The sequence below is a fragment of the Nelumbo nucifera genome, chromosome 8 (genome assembly GCF_055504915.1).
Source record: "Nelumbo nucifera cultivar China Antique chromosome 8, China Antique-T2T, whole genome shotgun sequence".
NCBI lineage: Eukaryota > Viridiplantae > Streptophyta > Magnoliopsida > Proteales > Nelumbonaceae > Nelumbo > Nelumbo nucifera.
Window position 1 is genome coordinate 47,560,868 of NC_142656.1, and position 26,014 is coordinate 47,586,881.

At 38.0% G+C, this 26,014-nt stretch overlaps 1 protein-coding gene and 1 pseudogene across 11 annotated transcripts in view; one reads left to right on the top strand and one right to left on the bottom strand.

The window, feature by feature from the left end:
• LOC104609042 (RING/FYVE/PHD zinc finger superfamily protein) overlaps positions 1-21,814 on the top strand; it is a 41,484-nt gene extending 19,670 nt beyond the window's left edge. For 4 of the 11 annotated variants that reach the window (XM_088893251.1, XM_088893254.1, XM_088893253.1 and 1 more), the window contains 4 exons: positions 14,841-14,953; positions 20,405-20,487; positions 20,990-21,113; positions 21,431-21,814. In XM_088893251.1, the coding sequence (XP_088749377.1) occupies positions 14,841-14,953; positions 20,405-20,487; positions 20,990-21,113; positions 21,431-21,541 (431 nt within the window). In that variant the 3' untranslated portion in view covers positions 21,542-21,814. Of the gene's footprint in view, positions 1-14,840; positions 14,954-20,404; positions 20,488-20,989; positions 21,114-21,374 lie in introns of all 11 variants that reach the window. The other 7 variants (XM_088893255.1, XM_010275231.3, XM_010275230.3 and 4 more) reach the window with 3 other exon arrangements.
• A 1,771-nt stretch (positions 21,815-23,585) lies between these two features.
• Positions 23,586-25,377, bottom strand: LOC104609041 (3-O-acetylpapaveroxine carboxylesterase CXE2 pseudogene; annotated as a pseudogene).
• Positions 25,378-26,014: the final 637 nt, after the last annotated feature.

Below are 26,014 nucleotides of genomic sequence, written 5' to 3' on the forward strand. Positions count from 1 at the left end.
ATGGGCAAAACTGGAATGTTACACCTGACCCCTAGACTCGATTATGATACTACACTAGGTGTCGGATTGGGTTGTCTTTGATATGCCAATCAGTGAGATCCTTAGAGGGGGTCAAAACCTGGGTATGTTGGGACAGTCCAAGAATTCATCTGAGTGGGTGATCATAGTGATAGGATCAGCCCCTTTGTCGGACAAAGTGAATGATCGGGGATGCACTCTCTCTGATGGAAACCAAAACTGCCGACAATCGATTTCAACCGTTGAAATTTGTTTTGCAAAATATATTTATATAGAGATATACATATATATATTATGGTTTCAAAATGTTTGCAAAAGGTTTTAATTCCCGGGATCCATGTGAGTAGAGAGTGCAACACTGTACCTTGTAGCTGAGGGAGAGGTTCTCTCTTGTCGGGCAGTGTTTGATCATTATGGGCTGAGAGGTTAAGTGTAATACCATTGAGGGTAATGCCCACAGTCCTTGGGTTTTTATAAGGTGGCTTGACCCAAGGACCATTTAGTGTAAATGTTGGGCTCATTAAGAGCCCCATGGTGATGGACTCAGGCGTTCACTGTCTCCTACAGTGAATTCGGCTAGGCCTTGTAACAGAGGCTGGGCTGAACCCATGTGGCTGATGTGTAGATCAATGTTTGGGTCCCACACCATATAAGGATAACCAACTGGGCAGTAGTTAGGAGGCTAAGTGAGCAGATAGACTAAATGGGCCTAAAGCCCAATTCGAACTGACTTAATGAAATTAATTAAAAGGGGGCGGTTCTGGGATTTAGATCAACAGATAGGATAAGGAATTATGCCTATCCACTTAGAGAGTCCAGATCCAAATAAAGATTTGGATCAGGAAACTCGTAGTTAGATTAGGAGGGTTGATATTTATCTGCAGATAAGATACGGGATTATCCTTATCTCTTAAAGAGAGTCCAGATCCAAATATAAGATTTTGGTTAGGAAACTCCTAATGGGATTAGGAGAACCTCTCTTTAAGGCTATAAATAGGAGAGCAGGGCGAACCCTCAGCACACATCAGAAATCATCTGACTGACTGCTGAATTCCAGAGAGAGACAACACAGTTTGACTGCACTGTCTCCTGCTCTCCTGCTCTCCTGCTCTTGCTGCCATACTAGTTCAATCTCCACCTGTGGGAGCGATCAAGAAGAGTTCTTGATATTACCTTTTGGCAGAAAAGCTAATATGAAGTCGTGCTCACTAGCCCTCCATCAGATTCTTGCTGAAGAACCATCTTGATGATTCTGCTCCATACTGCACCGTGTCATCTTCGGTGGAAGCAGTCTTTAGATTATTCCTTGGGCGTGAACACTTTCATTGGAGGTTATTACTACTTCGTATTTGGTATATCCCTCCACTCCCTTTTGGTCTCAGATCTGGTCTGGTTTAGGTTAAAGATTGATCCTTGAAAATATAGTTTTCTAAAATAGGGAATGCGATTCCCACATGGGAGAGAGAGAAATTTTTGAAATTTCGCCCAGCCTTCCTATAGGGTTCGGCCATCCATATGATGGATCTCTCATCCCTTTAGTGGTATTAAAGCTAGGTTCAAATCTTGAACCAAAATTAACCAGATCTGGGTCTGTGCAAATGGGTAGAAGGCGTTCTACCTGATTTGCGCAGGTTAGCCTTTTCTGGGAAATTTGTTCCCATACTTTAGGCGATTGATCTGAAATTAAATATTTATAAATCTGAATTATATTTAGAATTGTTCTGCATATTTTTCTTGATTTTTGGGCTGTTCGTACGGTGGAGATCGAAATCTTTAATGGCGCAAGAAATCTGCGCTTCTGCTATTCTTTTTCATTCTTGGTTTGTAATTAATTTTTTTTTAATTTTTAGACGGAATGTATAGGAATTATATTTTGATGTAATATTAATAGAAAATAGGTTTTCTATTTTATTCCTTTCAAAGTTAAAGCAGAAAGTGCAAGGAGGAGAATTTCGCAGATTAGGGTTCGACTATCTGCGATTTGCAATTTTGGAAACTGCTTGCTGCGATCTAACTTTTGTTTTGTAGGGTAGCAGTCCTACGAACCGCCCTCCTATTGATTCTTGAATGTCTTGCATCAGTGATTTAATTTCAGATCATATTCTTGAATTAAATCTTGAATTAAAAATCAAACCCTAGACCCATTCGAACCAGATTGGACCAAACTGGTTGGACCGAATCTGTGGTTTGATGGGGGCTGTTCTCAGTGCTAATTTTTCATTCATGGGTCCAGGAATTGATGGTTAATTGCAAGATGCAATTCAGTCCACACCTGTAAAACCCAGTTTTAATATGTTAAAACTGCTTTAGTCCATTTTAGCATAAAAGCTATATGGGCCGAACTGCTCTTTGCAATTCAGCCCATATACCTGGATAATATTAATCAGTAATAATATGAATAATTATGGGCTTTAATCATGGGTTTTATAGTTATTTAATTGATTGGATCAATTATGGTTTTCCTGCATGTGATGTATGGATGTGTGATGTGCAACGTTCATGGGCCATAAGTACTTGGCCCATGTTGATACGATAGTGGCTCTTGCGCACACCATGGCTGAATGCACATCATTGCTATGGTGTCCTTAAGATCATTGGATGATCTCACTTTGTGGTGGGCCCCACTCCAGCTTCCTCCCCAAGAGGAACCGTGCGGAACCCTAGCCGTTTAGGGCCCATCTAAATCCGACTTTATGAAAGTCAGTGGGAGCCACTTTGGTTTGACCTAAATTAAACTAGGGCGTAATATTTCGTTCTCTCCACTGAAATGAGTGCATGTGATAGGGAGATTCATATGATGAACTCTCTAAAGGCCTTCCATCATTAGCATGAAGATGGGTCCTTCAGTAATGAGGAAATCCACCATAAAATTGGGCTATCCATTTGCTGCTGGATCTGTTGGATTGTTTCATGAGATGATAGGGGTGTCATAGACCGATGTGGGAAGGGCCTATCCTAAAATGGAAGACTCTCTCACAGTACCTTAGCGTTCACGAACATGATGGGTGAGCACTCGCTGGACAGAAAGGTTTAACCTAAAATGGCAATGAACCTTGTCTGACAGAGGTCAAAGGGAAAGCTCATAAGATGAGTGGATATGATCCTTCACAGAAAGGTAGTGGGGTTATGCAGCTGAAACATGACTCTATGCACCCTATGTGATTTTTCACATTTCTGGAGACATAATTCGTAGTCTCCGTCACTGAGATAGGAGGGAAATCTCAGAGATGAATAAATGGAAATGGAACATAGATTAAAAGCCATATCTATGTAAATAACATGAATCAAATAAGGTTGTGGACTAATATTTGCTTTGCCCTTTATCAGAAATGGCAAACAGACAATTTGCTAAATTGTTGGATGACAACAAGCTTAAGGGCCCTAATTACGCTAACTGGTACCGCAACCTTATGCTGGTCCTGACGTCCGAGAAATTGGACAAGGTAGCTAAAAACCCTGCCTCGGAACGTTCGAGTGATAGGGCTTCTGAGGCTCGTAGGAGGGATTATCAAGAATGGGAAGAGAAAAATTCTCTTGCCCGGTGCTACATCATAGCCTCCTTGGATAATCCGATACAGCGATAGTTCGATCAGATCGAATTGTCCAAGGATATCTTGGATAGTTCGAAGACGATGTATGAGGAGCAGAATTGTTCTACTCTTTAGAAGGTCTTGAAACAGTTCATGACCGTGCAAATGTCCAAGAACCAGCAAGTTCATGACCATTGTCTTAAGATGATGGGATACATCAATGAACTTGAGGCTCTTGGATCCGGGCTTGATCATGTCACCAAGGTTGATGCCATTCTAAATTCTTTGCCTCATTCCTTTAATAAGTTCATCATGAACTACAACATGAACAAGCTAAATGTAAGCATCCAGGAACTCAGCAATATGTTGTAGAGGGCCGATGAACTGATAAAGAAGGATGAGCCCATTGCCATGCTTGCTGAAGCTGGCAAATCGGGCAAGAAGAAGAGGAAGGCAAAGAAGAAGCCTCAGAAGAAAGTTAGCAAGACCAAAAGGCAGAGGAAGGACAAAGCATCAGATGCTTGTCACTTCTGCAAGCAGGCCGATCACTGGAAGAGGAACTGTCCTCAGTACCTGGAGACCAAGAAACAAGGGATTCAGGACAAGCAGAAGACTGAGTGACGGAGAGGTGATTCTTTACTTGGGGACTTCTGCAAGTGTTGCAGCTACAGCCCTAGGGACTGTAGACATGTATTACAGAGAAGGATTAATTACATTAAAAGATTGTTTTTATATACCGAATTTGAGAAGAAATTTAATTTCTGTTTCACAACTGTGTGCGGATGGATATTCTATTCTTTTTAATAATACGATTACTATTAAAAGAAATAACAAATTCCTTGCATACGGAGAACTTTAGAATGGTTTCTATGTTCTCCATCCTTCTTTGGAAACAAACATAACCGAAACTACGTCGGATGATACCCCCAAGAAAAGAATCTGTGATATAGTCAATCCCACGTGCCTGTGGCATTACCGACTTGGCCACATTAACATAGATCGTATCACAAGGTTGGTAAAGGATGGCCCTTTGGATTTTCCAACTGTAGAAGATCTTCCAACCTGCGAACCTTGCCTTCAGGGTAAGATGACGAAACGACCATTTAACGATAAGCCTGAAAGATCGACAGGCACACTTGACCTTATACATATTGATGTATGTGGTCCCATGAACGTTAGGACACGTAACTAGCATGTTTACTTCATAACATTTACCGATGATTACTTACGGTATGGTTACGTGTACCTAATGAGACATAAGTCTGAATCTTTTGAAAAGTTCAAAGAATTCAGACAGGAGGTCGAGAAACAGTTAGGGAGAGAAATTAAGACCCTTCGATCAGATCGAAGTGGCGAGTATCTCTCTGACGAATTCAGGGACTACTTAAAGGTCAATGGGATAGTATCACAATTAGCTCCTCCTGCTACACCACAACTAAACGGTGTGTCAGAGAGGAGGAACCAGACTTTATTGGATGTGGTCCGATCACTTCTCGTACACTCAGAATTACCCACATCCTTTTGGGGTTACGCATTAGAGACTACGATATATGTGTTGAACTGGGTTCCAACCAAAACAGTTCCAAAGACTCCCTATGAGCTTTGGATCGGTAAGAAACCAAGTGTGAGAGAGTTGAAGATTTGGAGTTGTCCGACACATGTTAAAAGAACGAGTGCGGACAAATTGGAATCCAAGACCAGCCGTTGCCTATTCATAGGCTACCCGAAAGGCTTTGTGGGTTACTTATTCTATGACCCAAGAGAACAGAAGGTGTTCTGTAGTCGAAATGCCCATTTCTTGGAAGATGATTACATCCTGAACAATTATCGTCAAGAAGTTGTTCTTGATGAGGAGAGCTCAGGGGTAGTGGGAGATGTCCAACAAGCTCCAGTTGATGACCAACCTAGGAGATCTACCCGGGTTTCCAGGCCTTCAGTTCGTTTCGGCTATGACTAAGAAAGTTACTTGGTGGAAGCCACGACCAGTGAGGAGGATCCCGTGACTTATATGGAAGCTATGTTGGACATAGATTCCTTGAAGTGGGTAGATGCCATGAGAGCTGAGATGGACTCAATGGAGACCAATGGAGTCTGGACTCTGGTAGATCCGTCCCCTAGGGTAAAAGCAATTGGTTGCAAATGGATTTATAGGAGGAAGAAGGCCCCGGATGGTAAGGTTGAGACCTACAAGGCTTGTCTTGTGGCGAAAGGGTACACTCAGAAAGAAGGAATCGATTATGAGGAAACCTTTTTGTCGGTGGCCATGCTTAAATCCATTAGGATCCTGCTAACTGTAGCAGCGTACCATGATTACAAGATTTGGCAAATGAATGTCAAAACTGCGTTCCTGAATGGAGATCTTAGTGAAGATATCTATATGCAGCAACTGCAAGGTTTCATAGCTGTGTGACAAGAACACATGGTATGTAAACTAAACCGATGTAAATGAATAAAGTACATATTTGATTCATGTTATTATGGTGTGTTTCTGTGTAATACTCTTAAATTGGACACATATGAGACTCATGTTAGTTTAGAATCTTCACAGCTGTTGGATAGATCTGGGGAGATTGATCCTACTAAGGCTGACACTGATGTGCCGCCAAATTGGTTGGGGTGGCTTGTCTCAGCTGCCAGGGTGAGACTTGAGGTACATGTAGTGTGGGTTTTCTTGAAACCTTGAATCGGACCAGAATTCCATTATTGCCCTGGACCTTGGAGATAAATGGGCAAAACTGGAATGTTACACCTGACCCCTAGACTCGATTATGATACTACACTAGGTGTCGGATTGGGCTGTCTTTGATATGTCAATCAATGAGATCCTTAGAGGGGGTCAAACCTGGGTATGTTGGGACAGTCCAAGAATTCATCTGAGTGGGTGATCATAGTGACAGGATCAACCCCTTTGTCGGACAAAGTGAATGATCGGGGATGCACTCTCTCTGATGGAAACCAAAACTGCCGACAGTCGATTTCAACCGTTGAAATTTGTTTTACAAAATATATTTATATAGAGATATACATATATATATTATGGTTTCAAAATGTTTGCAAAAGGTTTTAATTCCCGGGATCCATGTGAGTAGAGAGTGCAACATTGTACCTTGCAGCTGAGGGAGAGGTCCTCTCTTGTCGGGCAGTGTTTAATCATTATGGGCTGAGAGGTTAAGTGTAAGACCATTGAGGGTAATACCTGATGGGCTAATCTTGCATCTGCCCACAGTCCTTGGGTTTTTATAAGGTGGCTTGACCCAATGACCATTTAGTGTAAATGTTGGGCCCATTAAGAGCCCATGGTGATGGACTCAGGGGTTCACTGTCTCCTACAGTGAATTCGGCTAGGCCTTGTAACAGAGGCTGGGCTGAACCCATGTGGCTGATGTGTAGATCAATGTTTGGGTCCCACACCATACAAAGATAATCAACTGGGCAGCAGTTAGGAGGCTAAGTGAGCAGATAGACTAAATGGGCCTAAAGCCCAATTCGAACTGACTTAATGAGATTAATTAAAAGGGGGCGGCTCTGGGATTTAGATCAGCAGATAGGATAAGGGATTATCCCTATCCACTCAGAGAGTCCAGATCCAAATAAAGATTTGGATCAGGAAACTCGTAATTAGATTAGGAGGGTTGATCTTTATCTGCAGATAAGATAAGGGATTATCCTTATCTCTTAAAGAGAGTCCAGATCCAAATACAAGACTTGGATTAGGAAACTCCTAATGGGATTAAGAGCAGATAGACTAAATGGGCCTAAACCCTAATTCGAACTGGCTTAATGAGATTAATTAAAAGGGGTCGGTTCTGGGATTTAGATCAGCAGATAGGTAAGGGATTATCCCTATCCACTCAAAGAGTCCAGATCCAAATAAAGATTTGGATCAGGAAACTCGTAATTAGATTAGGAGGGTTGATCTTTATCTGCAAATAAGATAAGGGATTATCCTTATCTCTTAAAGAGAGTCCAGATCCAAATACAAGATTTGGATTAGGAAACTCCTAATGGGATTAGGAGAACCTCTTTTTAAGGCTATAAATAGGAGAACAGGGCGAACCCTCAGCACACATCAGAAATCATCTGACTGACTGCTGAATTCCAGAGAGAGACAACACAGTTTGACTGCACTGTCTCCTTCTCTCCTGCTCTTGCCGCCATACCAGTTCGATCTCCACCTGTGGGAGCGATCAAGAAGAGTTATTGATATTACCTTTTGGCAGAAAAGCTAATATGAAGTCGTGCTCACTAGCCCTCCATCAGATTCTTGCTGAAGAACCATCTTGATGATTCTGCTCCATCCTGCACCGTGTCATCTTCGGTGGAAGCAGTCTTTGGATTATTCCTTGGGCGTGAACACCTTCATTGGAGGTTATTACTACTTCGTATTAGGTATATCCCTCAACTCCCTCTTGGTCTCTGATCTGGTCTGGTTTAGGTTCAAGATTGATCCTTGAAAATGCAGTTTTCTAAAATAGGGAATGCGATTCCCACATGGGAGAGAGAGAGAGATTTTTGAAATTTCGCCCAACTTTCTTGTAGGGTTCGGCCATCCATATGATGGATCTCTCATCCCTTCATCAGGAAATAAGAGAGAGCCAGGAGATCACAAGGATCTTTGTAAACCACTTCAAGGAAATTTTCACAAATTCAAGCGGAGTGTCATTAGAGCTACCGAAAATGGAAGGGGATAGGTTTTCAGAAGAGCATTCTCTTTTTCTGGAAAGGAACTTTACTTTGGAAGAAATCAAGGATGCAATCTTCTCCATGGAAAGATCTAAAACCCCCGGGCTGGATGGATTTTCATTGGCCTTCTTTCAAGAATATTGGGATTGGCTAAAAGCTGATATTCTAGAAGTGTTCAATGAATTCTTTCTCAAAGGAGGTGTCTCGAGGGGTGAATGCCACTTTTATCACTTTAATCCCAAAGCGGAGGGAGGCCAAAACTCCTAAAGATTATAGGCCAATTAGCCTTGTTGGGACTGCATACAAAATTATTTCAAAGGTTCTCTTAGAAAGGATAAAAAAGGTGCTACCTTCAATCATCTCACCTTTCCAAGGTGCCTTTGTGTAAGGAAGGCAGATTGTGGATCAAATTTTAGTAGCCAATGAGTGTGTTGCAGAAAAAGGAAAGGGTAGAGGAAAAGGGTTGGTGTGCAAAGTGGACCTAGAGAAAGCCTATGATCTGGTTAACTAGGAAGTTCTCCTTCAAACGTTAGAAAGGTTGGGTTTTGGAACCAAATGGAGATCCTAGATTAGAGGATGTTTAAATTCTGTCCATTACTCAATTCTTATTAATGGTGTAGCGAAGGATTTCTTTTCGGCTGAGAGAGGAATTAGGCAAGGAGACCCCTTATCCCCTTTTCTCTTCACTTTAGTGGCTGAAGTGTTAAGTAGAATGGTGGCGAAAGCTGATTTCCAAGGACTGATTAGTGGGTGGAGGATAGGTAGGAATCAAGTGGTTGTTACCCACCTCCAATTTGCAGATGACACAATCTTTTTTTGTGAGGGAGGCAATGAGGAAGGAGTGGTAAACCTAAAATTGCTATTGGATAACTTTGTGGGGGTGACAAGTCTAAGGATAAATTGGACCAAAACTGACATTGAAGGAGTTAATCTAGAGGAAGGGGAACTCCATAGATTCGCAGAGATTTTGGGGTGTGAGATTAGAAGTTGGCCAATTAGCTACTTGGGTTTACCTTTAGGAGGAAACCCTAGATCAGAAGCGTTTTGAAAGCCAGTCATTGAAAGATTTGCTAGGATGCTAGCTCTGTGGAAGAGGAATTATATCTCTCTAGGTGGAAGGATAACCTTGATTAAAGCCACTTTGGCGAACCTCTTATTTACTTCCTTTCAACCTTTAGAATACCTTTTAGAGTAGCAAGGAGCTTAGAGAAATACATGAGAGATTTCCTCTAGGACCTAGGAGAGGAGAGGAAGGTTCTTCTGATTAATTAGGATCAAAGTTAGAAAGCCCAAGGATCAAGGGGGTTTGGGAATAGGAAACCTTTCACTTAGGAACTCAACTCTGTTAGGAAATTGGCAGTGGAGATTCCCTTTTGAGAGCGACAGACTATGGCACAAAGTCATTGAGAGTATTCATGGTTTGGATGGAAATGGTTGGGATGGAAAAGTTGCCCCTCATGTTTCTTCAACTTCTCCTTGGAAAGCAATTTATGAAATCTACCCTGCCTTCCTTAATTTCATTCGACTTGATATGGGACAAGGCAATAAAGTTCTTTTCTGGGAAGACCTTCGGATGGGAGAAAGCCCACTTAAAGATCTTTTTCCTGACCTCTATACTTCGTCAAATTTTGAAGGGGAAACTGTATGTAATTTGGGAACTCCTGGCCCAAATGGGGTCAATTGGAATCTGGGTTTCAGAAGGGGCCTCAAGGAAAATGAATATGACTCTTTAGTTCAGGTGTTGGATCTAATAGGACAAGTTCACTTGGACCCATCCTTGGAAGATTCTAGAATTTGGAAAGGCTCTTTAGATGGCCTCTTCTTGTGTTTTTCCTTTTTTAGTGTTCTTGCTTCACCTAGCATCCCAGTTGGGGATTTCCCTGTGAAAGAAATTTGGAGTAAGCCTAGCCCCCCAAAAATTCAAGCTTTCTGTTGGGAAATTTTCCTTGGCAAGGTAAATACTTGTGATATGCTGCAGAGAAGAAGGCCTTTTGCTTGCCTTTCTCCTCACATGTGCTCCCTTTGTAAGGAAAGTGGTGAGTCCCTAGCACATCTATTATTATCTTGTTCCTTTGCGCATCACATTTGGGAATTTTTTTGTACTCTCCTTGGTTGCAGGTGGGTTTCCCCTCAAGATGTGGTAGGACTTCTCATTCGAGACTTCTTGAGCCAACCAAAGAAAAGAGGGAAGGTTATGTGGAAAGCTACGAAGGCAGCTATTTGTTGGGCAATTTGGGAAGAAAGGAATAACAAATTATTCTTGGAGAAGAGTTGAACAAGGGAGGAGGTGATTGACATCATTAAAGTTAAAATAGATCATTGGGTAAAACGTTTGCATATCTTTCAAGACTTCTCAGTCACAGACATTCTAAGATCTTGGATAGAAGTAGCACAATCCTCAAGAGTGAAAGAGAAAGTAAGGATGGAATGGAAACCTTTAGATGGCAACAGGATTAAACTGAATTTTGATGGAATCTCTCTTGGAAATCCGGGACTATCAGGTATCGGAGGTGTAATCGGAAATTTTTAAAAGGAGAATATTAGCTTTGTTCTCTGGACTGATTGGCATTGGCAACTCTCTAAAAGCTGAGTTAATGGCATTGCTACAAGGGCTGAAGATAGCTAAGCAGCTAGGACTGAGGCATATTGAGGTTGAAGGGGATTCCAAGGTGATCATCTCTTGGGCTAAAAATAATAGAAGTACTCCGTGGACTTTCAAACAAGTGATAAGGGAAGTGGAAAAGGTTGCAAAGGAGGTAGAGGCTGAATTCAAATGGGTTAGAAGGAGTGCAAATGGGCTAGCTGATTATCTTGCCAAACAAGGGGCTTTGAGGCAACAATTGTTTTGGGCTGCAATGTGAAGTGGGACAGAAACATGTACTAGTGTGGGAGCATTAACCCCATACACAAATCTGTAAAACTTTAATCTAACAAGTTCTCTTTTGCTGATGGAAAAAAATATATCATTAGGATATAGTAGACTAAACAGCATTTTGAATACCAAAATCTGAGATGGCTGCTAATAAGGTAAGGGGTTTAAGAATCGCATCACCCTAGAAACAAATAGGAACATGGCTATTGAACAAAAGACCCATAAAGACCTCAAGTATATGAAAAAATTGTCATTTTTTGCCACCCTCATTCTGCTGTGAAGTATAGACGCAAGAAATTTGGTGGATAACACCACCATTTTTTTAACCCCACACATTCTCTTGTTGAGGGAAGGTCACTGTGAAATGTTATTAAAAGAACAAAGGCCTATGGGGAAGGGAACATAAAAATCTTACCCTTCTGAAAAGTTATACAAGATAATCTTCAGCTCATAAAATTAAAAGTTAGAGTCCAGAGATATAAAAAAGACAATAATTTGACTTTAAGAAAAGGGATCCCAAGACCGTCTGTTCTGATTAAGCTGTGGATATGACTTGGGATCTCATTTATACAATTGTAAATTTCATGAGATCTTCTATCATGCACCAATTTAGATAAAGCATTGACTAGTGATTTAAAAGGTGCACCTGAGGCATGCCTTGGTGCACAGGCGAGGCACATTCACATTTTAGGGTATGCGCCTTGCCTAGGTCCTAGGTGCAATCGTTTTAGAAGGTGCATGCTTGGTGCGCCTAGGCGTGTATTTGATGCACCTTGCACCTCAGCCTAGGTGTGCACCTTTTGAAAATTCCACGCTTTTTTGCTTTTTTTTGAACCTAGCGGCTGGGCTAGGGGCTCCACCTTGGACCCTCGTACTATGCCCCTCAAGGCAAGCCCAAACATGTCCATGTTAGGGTCTTAAGTTCTTAGTCATACAAAAATAATGATTTTATAATTTTAATTGCTTTTTAAGAAGATATTTTATTAAGATGAGTGAATGAACAACATTAGCAAAAGAAGATATTTGAGTGTCCCTACTGTTTTAGTTCTAAAGCAATTAGAAATCATTTTGTTAGTTTCCTAGTTGAGTTACAAGTACAACCCATATACTGAATCTATAGAAGTATATATTGAGTCTTTGTAGTCGAACTTTTGGAAGAGAAAAAAGGATTAGAAGTTTATTTTGAAGTTTTGCTTCTCTTTCTCTAATCTCTCTAAGTCCGAGAACCCCCTATTTGCTAATGTTGTTCATTCATTTATCCTAATAAAATATTTTCTTAAAAAGCAATTAAAATTATAAAATCATTATTTTTGTGCAAGAACTAAGAATTTAAGACCCTAACATGGACTTGTTTAGGCTTGCCTAGAGGGGTGTGGCACAAAGGCAGCTCATAGAATCAAATTTAATATGTTTTACATCACATTAGCTACTTGAAGTAATGCAATTGAGTAAAAAAAGAGATTGTGGGTTTTACATGCTTGAAAATGTTTTATATGTTTGATTTTATTTTTAAATTTTCATTTGAATATGCTTTACATATTATGTTTATGTATTTTAATTTTAGATAATAGGTTTTTTAAAACATTTATTTTAAAAATAAGTTTATATTTTTTATTTATATTATGTTTAATATTTTGTTAATTTTTAGCTTTTTTTTTGTATTTTTGTGCCTTGCTTCAAAAAGGCACGTGCCTCGCTTTGTGCCTTGCACCTTGTGCCTCGGGTGTAAATTAGGATGAATGATAACCTTTTGGATACCCATTTCCAAACAAATCATATCCTTTCGGATACCCATCTCCTTAACCATCGATCAAAGCTGTACATTTGGTCCCCATATTAGTTGTAAGGTCGTCATAGAAAAAGGAAAAGCAAAATTTTACCTGATTGGAACAAGACTGGATGATACCTCCACCACTGCAAAGCCTGGATTAGCACAACAACGTCATCTATGTTAACCATAAGAAATTCAGTATGAGCAGAAATCCAGTACACCAAATTCATTCTCTTGGGCTTGATGAGAGAGAGATTTAAACCCAAAGCTTCAATGAGATCCCCTTATTTAAAACTTCCCCCTGGAACTCCATAATAAGGCTCTAGAAGCCATTTCATCACTTTGATGATAACACCACTATTTAAAAGATAAAATGCAAGATGTATCTCAAAACATTTTTATCATTTGTCAGAATGGGACACTTTTTTTTGCATATGAAACTGATTATATCCATTCAAGTGGCCCCTCTGTTAAAGAGAAAACTCATCTGGGCCTCAAATTGGTCCATTTATATGATTCTGATTTTATGAAAAAAAAATGGGCTTTTAAATTAACCTTGATTGAGTGGCCCTGATTCACATGGGCTTCAGATTGGCTCTTGCAGATGATTCTGTTTTTGTGAGAAGAAAAAAGCCTACTTGCTAGACCATTTGCTGAATCAAGCTAGCATGCAGCTATGTGCATCATCATCATCATCATATATAAAGAAAAGATTCTAACTATCCAAATGACAATCAAGATCAGTAAGAATAAATTGATGCTTAACTTGCCAAGATTCATAATTTATGTGATTTGTATCTTGATCAATTTGAGTTTTTTTGGAAGTTTTTTTTTTTTTTTTTTTCTAGATTACTGGTGTCATAGGTTGAAGTAATCTTATTAGAGAGATTTTAGAACTTTGAAAAGTCTTTACAATTTCATCACTTTTCTTCCAGCCTATTTTTGGTGACTAAAGCTTGTCCTTTCCACTTGATTTTATTGTCATGAAATGGATTTTTCAGTTGCTTGTCCAAAGAGACCAACATCTTATGAACTGGTGTGTTTGGAGAGTTATGACCATTATCCTGAAATGGTGTTAGTCTGTAGCAAGGAATGGGTATTTCTATTTTTAGAGTCCATTTTAGATATGCTTTTGGCTTTGTTTAGTTTTAGTATAATTAGTAGTAGGTATTTAATCTGTTAAAAAACAATTGTAATAGACTAATAGGTATTTAGAGTTGTTTTAGGAGCTTGAATCCATATTTGAGTGTCCCTACTGTTTTAGTTCTAAAGCAATTAGAAATCATTTTGTTAGTTTCCTAGTTGAGTTACAAGTACAACCCATATACTGAATCTATAGAAGTATATATTGAGTATTTGTAGTTGAACTTTTGGAAGAGAAAAAAAGGATTAGAGTTTATTTTGAAGTTTTGCTGCTCTTTCTCTCTTAAGTCATGATCTGTTCTCACTCTCTCTCTCTCTCTCTCCCATTCTATTTCTTTGATTTCTATATTTTATTGTATTATATCTATCCATCTTTATCCACTACAGACACTCTAGTAGGATAATTGCTTCCTATTGTACATTAGGTCATACTATATCTTATTTAGTATTTAACACTTTTGGTTAAAATGATTCAAGGAGTTGGTAATTATGTATTCTTTTCTTCGTTACCAGGTCTCAGTTTCATTCATAAGCTGTATCCTCAATGCAAATGTTGTTTAACACTCTTGTTTTGGTATATATTAGAAAGGTTGTGGAGTTAATCAATTAGGGGCCAGGCTGGCAGGGGGGGTGAAGGTGCTTGGGTCAGTAGGAATTACATCCTCCGATCAATTGTTACCTTCATTCCATGCTTAGATTTAATCACCTAAAGTTAATGAGCGCATAAAAGATTTCCATATGTGTTGTCTTCAGGTACTCAGCATGGTCTCTTTGTTTTATCATTATTGAGCATCTTAACTTTTTTTTTTGTTAAATTTCACAGTTTTGGCTATTGTTTTGGTGGGATTGCTCTATGGGTTCTTCATAGCCATAATCTGTGGGCAGAGGATCAATGAACGCCACTACCATGTACTTGCCAAACAAGAACTAACAAAGGTGATATTTCAAGCTCATGAAAATCCTTTGATGCAGGAGCTGAAGAGTCAAAATTGGAATTTTATGATATTTTATGTATTTCTATATTTTTGGACAGTAGGGGTATTTTTGTAATTCTGCAATTTTTTGTGGGGTCCATTGATAGGGTTTAATTTTTCTAGTTATATTTTTGTTTATATTTAAAATTTCAGAGTCATTGCATAAGTAGGATTAGAGTTATTGAGTCTTCTTTGAATTAAAATAGGATATGACAGCTTAGTTTGAGTCCTGCTAGGATTATTGAGTCTAACAGTTTGACTCCTAAGACTATTATGAGTCTAACAGCTTTGACTCCTAGGATTATTACGAGTTTAGAGTCTAGAAATATGTATGGACGTTTTACACAAAGGCAATGGAGTTTGTTGAGTTTTATTCAGCTTATGATAGCTATGGTGAGTGATTCCCATGCTCTAGAGTGATTCTAGGCATCCTGTGAGTGATTCCAGGTATTTTCTCTCTTCTCTCTCCCTATTTTCTCTCTTATTCCTTCAAGAAGCCATTATAGCCATTAACAGCCATAAAATTCTGATCCAAGAAGGACCATTCATGATTCAACATTCTCTAAGGACTAGAACTGAGCTGGTCCTACATCAGTTTGGTATCAGAGCTAACGGTTTATTCACTATGTTCTCACAACGTGACCGATTCTATAGGCCTAGGGTATCTTCTAAACAATCTTACAGGTCTAAAATCAATGATGATTGGGTTTCTGAACCATATGAAGGGTCTTTGGTTGACTTATTTGAAAAGATGGTGGAAGAAAACAGATCTAATAATGTTAGTTACGGGAGTAAGGTTTTCAACATGCTAGAAGAGAAAGGGAAATACCAGATTTCAAAGGAGATGATGATCCACAAGCATTTTTTTATTAGGTTGCTGAACTAGAAGAATATTTTGGTTGACATGATATGTTTGACAAACAAAGGATTAGATTTGCACGCATGAAGTTGACAGATTATGCTAAAGTATGGTGGAGAACTCTTGAGCAACAACTAGAAAATAGAGGCGATGATCCAATTAGTACATGGGTAGACATGAAGAGGTGTTTGCAAGAAAAAGTACATCCCACCAGACTTTCATGATGATCTATATATGGAGCTGACTAATTTCGAGCAAAAGAAGAAGCAACAGGTTACAACAAAGAACTTGAAATCAAGGGGAAGAAGGTACAAAGTTGAAATGAAAGTAGATGATTCCTTGCATGTTGATGCTATCCTAGAGCTGAAGTTGGGGATGCAGCTAAAGAAGAAGAATTTCAAGCTATAGAAGTTGTAGATATTAAAAATCAAGAGATTGCAGGCCAAGAGAAAATAGAAATTGCTGGAGTTTCCAACATCCATGATCAGCTTGAGGTTAATGATCAATAAGAAATAGAAGTGGAGCAAGTTAAAGAAATTTAGGTGCAAAATACAGATGTGCTAATTGTAGTAGATCCTGTAAGGAGGTAAGTGACTTTACCTTTCAAGTTCAACTAGAATTAATTCAAGAATTACAACCTGACATAGCACAAGTTCCACCAGCATCAACAATGGAAGGAGTCTTAGAGTTTGTTGAAGAACCAAGTATAGCAGAATGTATAGAGATGATGATTCCTAAGCTAGAGGTTGGAGGAAAAGCTCCAAATATTGGAGTTGAGAGTTTGGATAAGCGAGGGGAAGATTCATCACAATGGTTGGTTGAATTAAGTGTTCAAGAAACTAATGTTATTGATGATTTAACAAAGATGGTTATGAAAGGTAGTGTTTTAGAAAAGCATTTCTTTCAAGATCCTTTTCTAGTTTTGTGTATGGTCTCTACTCTACAGTCTAAGCATGTAGCTGTGGGAAGTCCTCCTTTTCTAATTGGGGCATATCAACTATTCATCCTCAAGTTATTCAAAACTTGTGGACAAGTTTTTTTGAATCGAGGGAGAATGATGCAGGAGCTGAAGAGTCAAAATTGGAATTTTATGATATTTTATGTATTTCTATATTTTTGGACAGTAGGGGTATTTTTGTAATTTTGCAATTTTTTGTGGGGTCCATTGATAGGGTTTAATTTGTATAGTTTTAGTTTGTTTATATTTAAAATTTCAGAGTCATTGCATAAGTAGGATTAGTGTTATTGAGTCTTCTTTGAATTAAAATAGTATATGACAGCTTAGTTTGAGTCCTATTAGGATTATTTAGTCTAGCAGTTTTGACTCCTAGGTTTATTATGAGTTTAGAGTCTATAAATATGTATGGACGTTTTACACAAAGGCAATGAAGTTTATCGAGTTTTCTTTAGCTTATGCTAGCTATGGTGAGTATTTCTCTCTTCTTTCTCTTTCTATTTTCTCTCTTATTCCTTCAAGAAACCATTACATCCATCAACAGCCATAAAATTCTGATCCAAGAAGACCATTCAACATTCTCTAAGGACTAGAACTGAGCTGGTCCTACATCATCCTTATACCTTGAAAAATATGGCCTTTTTGTAGTTATGCCCCTATGTTCTGGTGAGATATTGTTTATTTTAAAATATTGGATTATCTCCTCAGGGAAAATACCTAATTTTGATAATGAGTCTGGAATGTTTATAATATCTTTTATGACTGATATTTTGGTAAGTTTTAGATGAAATAATTACATTTTTATTTTGCCACTATAGTCTTAAAGCAGTGAAATAGAACTATTCTTTGCATTGTGCACAAAAATGTTAACAACTTAATAATGGAGGATTTAAATATAAAAAAATAAAAATATATATAACTATCCCTAAACTTGAGGTTTCTATGGGATTTGTTGAAGCTTCTTTTTCAAAGATTGTATAAAACTATCTTGATGGTTAGAACCTTCCTTTAACTCTTCATTTCTTGAACACCTCAAAATGGGTGCTCTATCCGTTTTTAGCTTACTATTGTTGTCTTTTTCTGGATAATTAACAAAAGAATAACTCTCCAAGATAGGATAGAATGTCATCATAAATGATTCTTATCTCCTAGCTAACTAACAAATGTCATAGAACTGAAGGTTTTCACTTAAGCTATAAGCTCTATCATGAAATGATGAGTTTCTTTCATCCTTCAATTCAGAGTCTTTGCACTGATTTTATTCTTGGGTTTATTAGTAGAGCAATTTTCTTGATCAAGCACCAAGCTATCAAATTGTTGAGCTACAAATCAGTAGGCCAAGAGCTATGAATCAAACAATCAAAGGGATACCTGACTGTTCTGTAAACATGAAAGTTCCATTAAAGACTGAGATTTTATCTTTGTTTTTCTTATTTTTTTAATTGGTAACAATCAAAACTCCACTGATTATATAATAAAGAAAAGGTATGTACAATCAGTGCTAAAAACCCTTTTTTGCTAGCCCCTGCTAGTCTGCAACCTAACTCCATTCTTATCACATTTAATAACCATTGAGAGATATCCTCCAAAAGAATTGAACACTTGAACCCTATTCATCTTACGTGTGTGGCAATCTGTTGGCCAAACAGTTGGATGAAATCTGCAGCCAAATGAAGGTGGTTTCCAATTGATAGGTAGTTTACTTCCCTCATGGTGTGTTGGTATTCCCATGGCCTTCTTTATTGTTCTTTAGCCATCCCACTATTACCTGAGAATCTTCTACCACTAGCTTTATAAAATTTAGAGATCTACCTAACCTCAATCACAGGACAGGTAGTAATTCATCTCTAATTTGAGTTCCCAAACCCTTTGATGATAAAAAAAAAAAAATTTGAGTTCCCAAACCTATGGATCTTCAGAACTTGGCTAGTATGGCCCCTTGACTGTTAAGACTTCTATTTCAGAATTGTTGGGGTTATGCATGTGTCAACTATCAAAAGTTTAATTTCAGTTGGATGTAGGTGGGTGGGCACCAATTCACTAGGTAATATGTGTAATTGAGGAAGAAAATGCCATACATTTCCACCTTCAGATGATGTCATCTGTTAGGAACTCTTCAGGGAGACAATTCAAGCCAGTGGTGGTAAACACCTATTTTAGGAGAGGAAAAAAGAAGCCACGTCAGCAACCACCAACAGAAGAAGAAGTGGGAACCAAGAATCTAACTAAGGATGCAAGAAGCGGTTGCAAGATGCCAGCTGTAAACTGTGTAAGTCTGTTAAGGAGCAAGCAAAAGAAAAGTATAAAAGAGATTGTAAGGAATTACCAAGGAACAAGAAGAATAATTTCAGTTCTCTTTCTCTCTCTCTCTGTTGGAGGAACTCTCCCTCGAAGAAGAGTCTGTGTTGAGCAGAATCCCAACATCATCTATAGAAATCGGGGTGCCGGGGTGGGGGAAAAAGCATCTAAGGTTTTAAGCCAATGTACCATCTTTATTAATATGTTTTCAATGATAACGTCCTTTGATTGTGCCCTCGAATATTATCACATTTTCTTCCTCCAAAATTGATCATAGAGTATCTGTACTTGTACACTTTCACATTTTCTTCTCTACTTTCTTTGGTATGGTGAGAAGGTCGGTCATGGAAAGGTTTTCCACATCTCCTAGAGGAGTTCACCTACAAACAAATAGAGAAAAGAACCACTTCCAAATGCTAGATACACACAGGTAGAGGTATAATAGACAGAAAGTAGATTTATAGCTTACATTGCAAAGAAAAACACTTGTTGGGGAACAGACATCAATTGGATCATCTCCTTTGAAGAGTCTCACAAGTGTTGATTTTCAAGTGATATACCTTTCAATAAAAATCTCTCTTCTTAGTAAAACAATTATACTTTGCCTCACCCCCCACCCCCCAGGAAAAAGAAAAAAACCAAGACAAAACAAAACAAAAAGCCCTTTAGGTGAAACCAGCTTTCTCCAAATAGACCTTGCTAGAAAAGCCTGCAAAAAGGATGGGTTGAGAAAGACTTGAAAAAGGAAGCACAAGAGAATATTCCTAAGGGGTTATCAGTCCAAATGTGACAATTGGTTTTTTAATTGTCAAGGAGATTACCTTCCAAATAAACAGAAATAGATTTATGCTCTCCAAAGACCAAGAAACATCTGTGTCAGAACTAGAGACAAAAAGGAAGTCGGTTTATGCTTGTAAGAAGAGATGGAATGAGGGAGAGGGAATCACTCAAGAAGAGGTTCATCTTTCTACTATGAATCTTACAAGAATTGAATCTTATTTTCCATTATAGAAATCATACCAAATATTTATCAAAAAAAATAAAAAATCATACCAAATGTGAGTTTGGCTTTCTAGGAAGATACTAATGATGCTTTCTAATAGTCACAGCAACATTACGACCATTTGACAGCATGTCATAGATGCTTACAATCAAATTATGCCATAGTTTCAGTGTCCAACAGGAATTTCCACAACCATTTGCCCGACAAAATAGAATTCCTTTTTACCAATCTTCCTAAATCCAGTACGTCCCCCTTACTTTTATCATTGCTGCCCAGCTAATCAAATAAATCTTTTCAGGTTTTCCCAGGCCTCCACAAGAAATCTTTCATATTCTTCTTAAGTCTTTTCACAACAAGAAGGGGAATCTTGAACACTGAAAGGTAATGAATAGTTCATATATTACCTAACACTGCACCAAAACTAGCTACTTCTCCATCATCCATATTGAAACCTACGATGCAACTGTTCTCAAGGACAACTTTCAAATTTGAAATCTTTTCAAAATACTTGATTAAAAGTTGCAGATTCCTTGCCCCTCTACTCCTCCCTTTTCCAAAGAGAAGGATAGTATTGTCCACAAATTGTAATGCCTGCTTCCTTCCAATTCTTTCACTTTTTGTCTAAGCGAATTCTGCCTACCCTTGAGATTAACCAACTGAAGTCATCAGCAATGAGTGAGAATAAGAAATGAGAGATTTTATCAATGATTGCTTTTCTTAGTATGGATCGGGGAGGTTTTCATGATTTGATCTGCCATTGTCTTCTTCCAGAATCAAGAGATCAGTTATACAAGAACTCTAATTTCACTAATTTTGAATCTTTATTTCTATCGTACCTTTTTATAACTTATTCAGCTGGGATCTCATATTAATTTATTGCCAGGAGTATGTGGTGGAGAGCCGAGAAGATAATAAGACTCACCCTGAGCTTGATCCTTCACATGTCACAGAGCTACGAATGTTGGGCCTTTATTAAGCAAAAATCAGTTGTTCCCATTGAGCTTCTGGTAAGAAGCTTGATCTGCATGTCTTTATTCTGTATCGTGATCTCTTACCATCCCCCCCCCCAAAAAAAAAAATAGCAGAAAGATATGCATGTGCGTATATTATTTTTATTTTTATTTCTTCCTTTTCTTTCATCTGTCAGAGGTCTGGATTTGCCTTTTTGCAACTTGTGTTAGAACATAAAAAATGATTATACTCTTTAGAGTAGAGTTCACTTGTCATTTTGATTATTCAATTTAACAAAATATTTTTTTATACGTCAGTGAAACCTTGTCATTGGAGCCTCACAAGAGTTTCCACTGGTCTGATTTGTCTTCAGAGTTCTTCGTTGGTTGGTGATTATTTTTTTAGATGTGCCATCCAGACACAGCAACTCGACATGGAGGCGTTAAAGTTGAATCATTTAGTACCAGAACTGATACGTATATAGGCTATATAGCTATTCTTATTTTGACACATTCTTGTCGGTATGTTTTTTTATTCATCTTTTTTTTCTCTTTTTTGTCCATTTTCTTCTTCACTCAATCACTTGGTACAGAGAAAAATCAAAAAAAATCTCCAAGATAAATATTTCGCATGTAGAACTAAAATGGTTGTTTCTTGCACTGCTAGCAAGAGTGGAAGGAAACCAATGTAAGGTATCTCTGTTTCAACCAGTTAGAGATCTTACTAATTTAAGCCACCATCAATTGGTTTGAGGGAAGCATACTTGGTATATCGGCAAGTAGCTTTGTCATGGCATGGAATTTTTTTTGTTGGTGAAGAAAATTTTCTGCTATCAGTGTACCTATGGTAGAGAAAATTTTCTGTACCAGACCAATAGTAATTTGCCACATTGGCCTGTTCTTTCCATCTTAAAATTCAAGTGAGTTTTTTAAATGGTTCAGCAGCCACATCAGCCTGTTCTTTCCATGGGTAAAGAGGATGTAAACTCATCTTTAGTTCTCCGAAGGCTGGAATCCTGAACACCAAGAGCGTTCCTTCAGAAGGTTACCAAACGCCACTGAAGTTGTTGGGTTGCATAAGCATGGCAAATTTGCAACTTCTACCGCCTTTGGCTTATATGTAATTACCAGAAGGTGTTAGGAAATTGAAAGAGAAATTACTCCTGAAAACATCCACACGCACGATACAGAAAAATGTTTATCACTGTATCTCGCATTTCGATTGACTGATACTTTTTTTTTTTAATAAAATTAGCTTCATAGTTACAGACTTTGATCAATTAACCCTTGAACCCAGTGCTGATTGGTTATCACTTGACGGCTACATGGATACGATATTTTCAATACATCATATAAGTATTCATAATTATGAATACGCAATACACTACGATTGAATACGTATCCTACGAGTCATGCGTATTGATACGATACACTTTCTTATTGGGCTGTATCGTACCGTATCGGTGAATACAGTCCGGTACACACCAATATAGAGGTGTATCCATGTTTAGTTTGACAAAATTATACATTGAGTATCTTTGGATTGTTTTCCATCTTTAATACATGGTAAAAAATAGTATTGTGAAAACTAAAATAAATAATTTAAGATTTAATTTTCCAAAAAAATTAATAAAAACTAAAGATTATAAAAATAATATATTGCATCTACTTTAGATGATTTATATATTTTATTTTATACATAATTATATGTAAAAAATGAAAGCATATTTATTATTTGAAAAAATAGAGTTATTATATAAAAATACTAAATAAATAAATTTTCCCAACAAAATTAATGAAAAACAGAAAACTATAATTATAAAAACTGAAAAGAATAATTTAAGATTTAATTTTCCCAAAAAATTTAACAAAAACTGAAAATTAAATATAATTTATTTTATCTACCTTAAATGATTTATTTGTTTTATTTTACAATTATGTGTAAAATAAAAACATTATATGTTAAAAATTCCCAAAAATTAATAAGAATATTTATTATTTTATTATTTAAAAATAATTGTTATTTAAATAAAATAATAATTTAATAAATATTCCCAAAAATTAATAAAAAGTGAAAATCATAGTAATAAAATTGAAAGAGTGATAATTATTGTATAATGTTTGAATGTTTTAGAGTCCCGATATTGTTTATTGTAATATTTCTCTTCATATAACCTATTGAAGTATGCATCTCTCATGTGTTTATATCTTATTCATAGATAATTCAGCTTTTGGTTTAGTATGATTAATATATTTATATGATTTGTATGCATTTCACTAATGTATTCAAGTGTTTTTATATTTTTCGTTCATATCCATGCTTTTTCAAAGCATATCTGTATTCGTATTTGAATTATCTGATACGAAACTCGATACCGATGCTTTAATCATTGACTATAAGTTTATTAACTATCATGCCTTTCCGACATCAAACCCACGAGTCCTTCATCTACATAACGAATATGGATGTTTTAAAGTACAACCAACATTTCTGATGTGTGATACATAGCGTGTGGCAATCAATATGTTGTGGTCAGCAGATCTGAAGTATACGTTTACGATACAATGCAATATTCGATACTTTAGACTTGATAAAAAAAAATCCTTCAAAAAAATACTTGATAAAAAATTGCATATTGTATCGATTCAGAGTGGCAATATTCATGGTAGAATTACTTTCAGGTTTTAATATTTGAACCAGAGATGGTCCTTGCAGGGTATTAACGACTGAAAATTGCCAGTCCTCTTAAATCTCAATATCTGGCTTTTTGATGGATTCAGAAAACCGATACGTATTACCGAGACATTGTAATATTTTCACCGTATGAAAGAAGGCTGAAACGAGTATCTCCATTAGAACTCTAGATGACTTAAACCTCCTGATACAATATTTTGATCAGACAAACTCCTAAATTAAACATGTTCAACAAGAGATCTTTCTTCCACCATTATCAATACTATTTGCAGACTGCCCATGAACTCAGAAGGCGCCATGTTTATCAAGTCTGGCTCTGGAATTTATATATATTATATTCATATTCATCAATTACTTTATTTAATTTTCATGATAACGAAATATACAAGCTCAACTGCTCTCTTCCGATTGAGCCTGCAACTGAAAAATGAAATCTTTTATTATAACAAGTAGGGCCTGAGCCTTGTCTGGTTCATAGAGCTCCACCAGATGGTAACCTTCCTCGTCGAACTGAGCCAAAACGTTTACACCCTCTCCCTCCAGCATCTTCACGAACTCCGTCTGACGGTCGATCAGGGGATCCCCACCGCAGGTAGTCACCAGACACCTCCCCAGCAACCCAATTCCATGGCAGCTCTCACCAACTTTCAGTGGGTTGCAGTAACCATGATCACGATCAGACCCTACAGGCAACGCCAGGTCCCACATCAAGTCGCTAACTGACATGGAAAATCTCGGATTGTTGAATAATCTCATCTCCGATTCTGTTCTCTGAAACCCACCAAAGAAAGGGTGGTGCATGATAAGACCGATGATCTTCAGGGGCTCATCAGCAGCATCCGAAAACATCGTCAGAGCTCGTAATCGTGCATGGAAGGCAATATTAGCGCCTGAGCTGCTGCCCATGAGATAGCACCGAGAGAAATCAACCGAGTCTCTGCTCAACCAGTCGTCTTCGCCATTAACGACGCTCTGCGAGGCGTGTTTCCTAACCCAGTGCAACGCTTCGATTGCATCCTCATAAGCCGCTGGGAGGCGGCTTTCGGGAGCGAGGCGGTGCTCGACGGAGACGATCAAGGCAGGCAGTTGAATGGCCATGTTTGAGCAGAAGTCGTGATAGATTGTGGAGGCTGCGCTCCTGAGGATGAAGCCACCGCCATGGAAGTAAACCATGAGAGGGAGCTTGACGGAGGAGGTGTGAGATGGGGGTCGGAATATTCGAACCCAAGTTTTGTTGACGATGTTTAGTGGGATGTCTTTGGAAAGAACTAGGGTGTGGGACTTTTGATCGGCGGTGTCATCAGTTGCAGCGGTGGTGGGGAGATGGTTGAGTCGTGTGAGCGTGTCATCCGAGTTGTGGACGATCTGTAGACGCTCGTAAGGGTTAATGATCTGATGTTCTGCCATATTGATACTGAGTAGAGTCTCAGGCTCTCAGGCTCTCAGCTCACCCACTGGTCGAGTTTGCAGGAAATAGTAATGTATGCATGGAGTCCATACTTCTTAAATAAATACAGCCAGAGATTTCTTGAGGTTCAAGTCATAAAGATCAAAATTAAATATAAGAAGAGTTGTTGATTTAAAATAGAAATTGAGAGTGTAATTTGATATTATTGAGCTAAGATAGCTTCATTAATTAAACCAGTGCCCATAACAAAGAGCAAGCTTTGATTTGTATGCATGGTTCCTGTTTTTACTGCTTTTTATTTAAACTTAGGTGAGGATTTGATTAATAATAATGCATCCATCATCAGTGATTACATCAAAGCTCCTTTTTCTTCTTTCTCTCCTGCCTAGTAATTTCCTCCTATCAAACAATTCTCAAGCAAACCCCTTTGTCTCAACAAAAACACATTAATTTAATCAAGAAACAAAAAACAATAATTCATGAGAGGTCAAAATGAGTAATAAATAAACAAAGATTTGATCTTCACGCCAGTTTCATGTATTTTATTACTGGCTTGGGATGTTACCATTGATTCCACAGCCCTAATCCGAATTCACATTTGACTCGACTAATAATATAAGATGCGGAATCAGATTTATTCAAAAATATCATATTTTGATATAAAGTATAATGTTGGCCGTGTTAGGCTGGCCTGGCCCGGACCCATGAGCCTGTGTTGGGTCGAACCGGCCCACGTGTTCAAACCCTTGCTTAACCCGACCAGGGGTTTGGGCCATACTCGACATGGCATGGCACTGTACATGTGGGCCATCGCAGGCCAGACAGGCCTGTTTTGATGATTTTGGCTGATGGAAA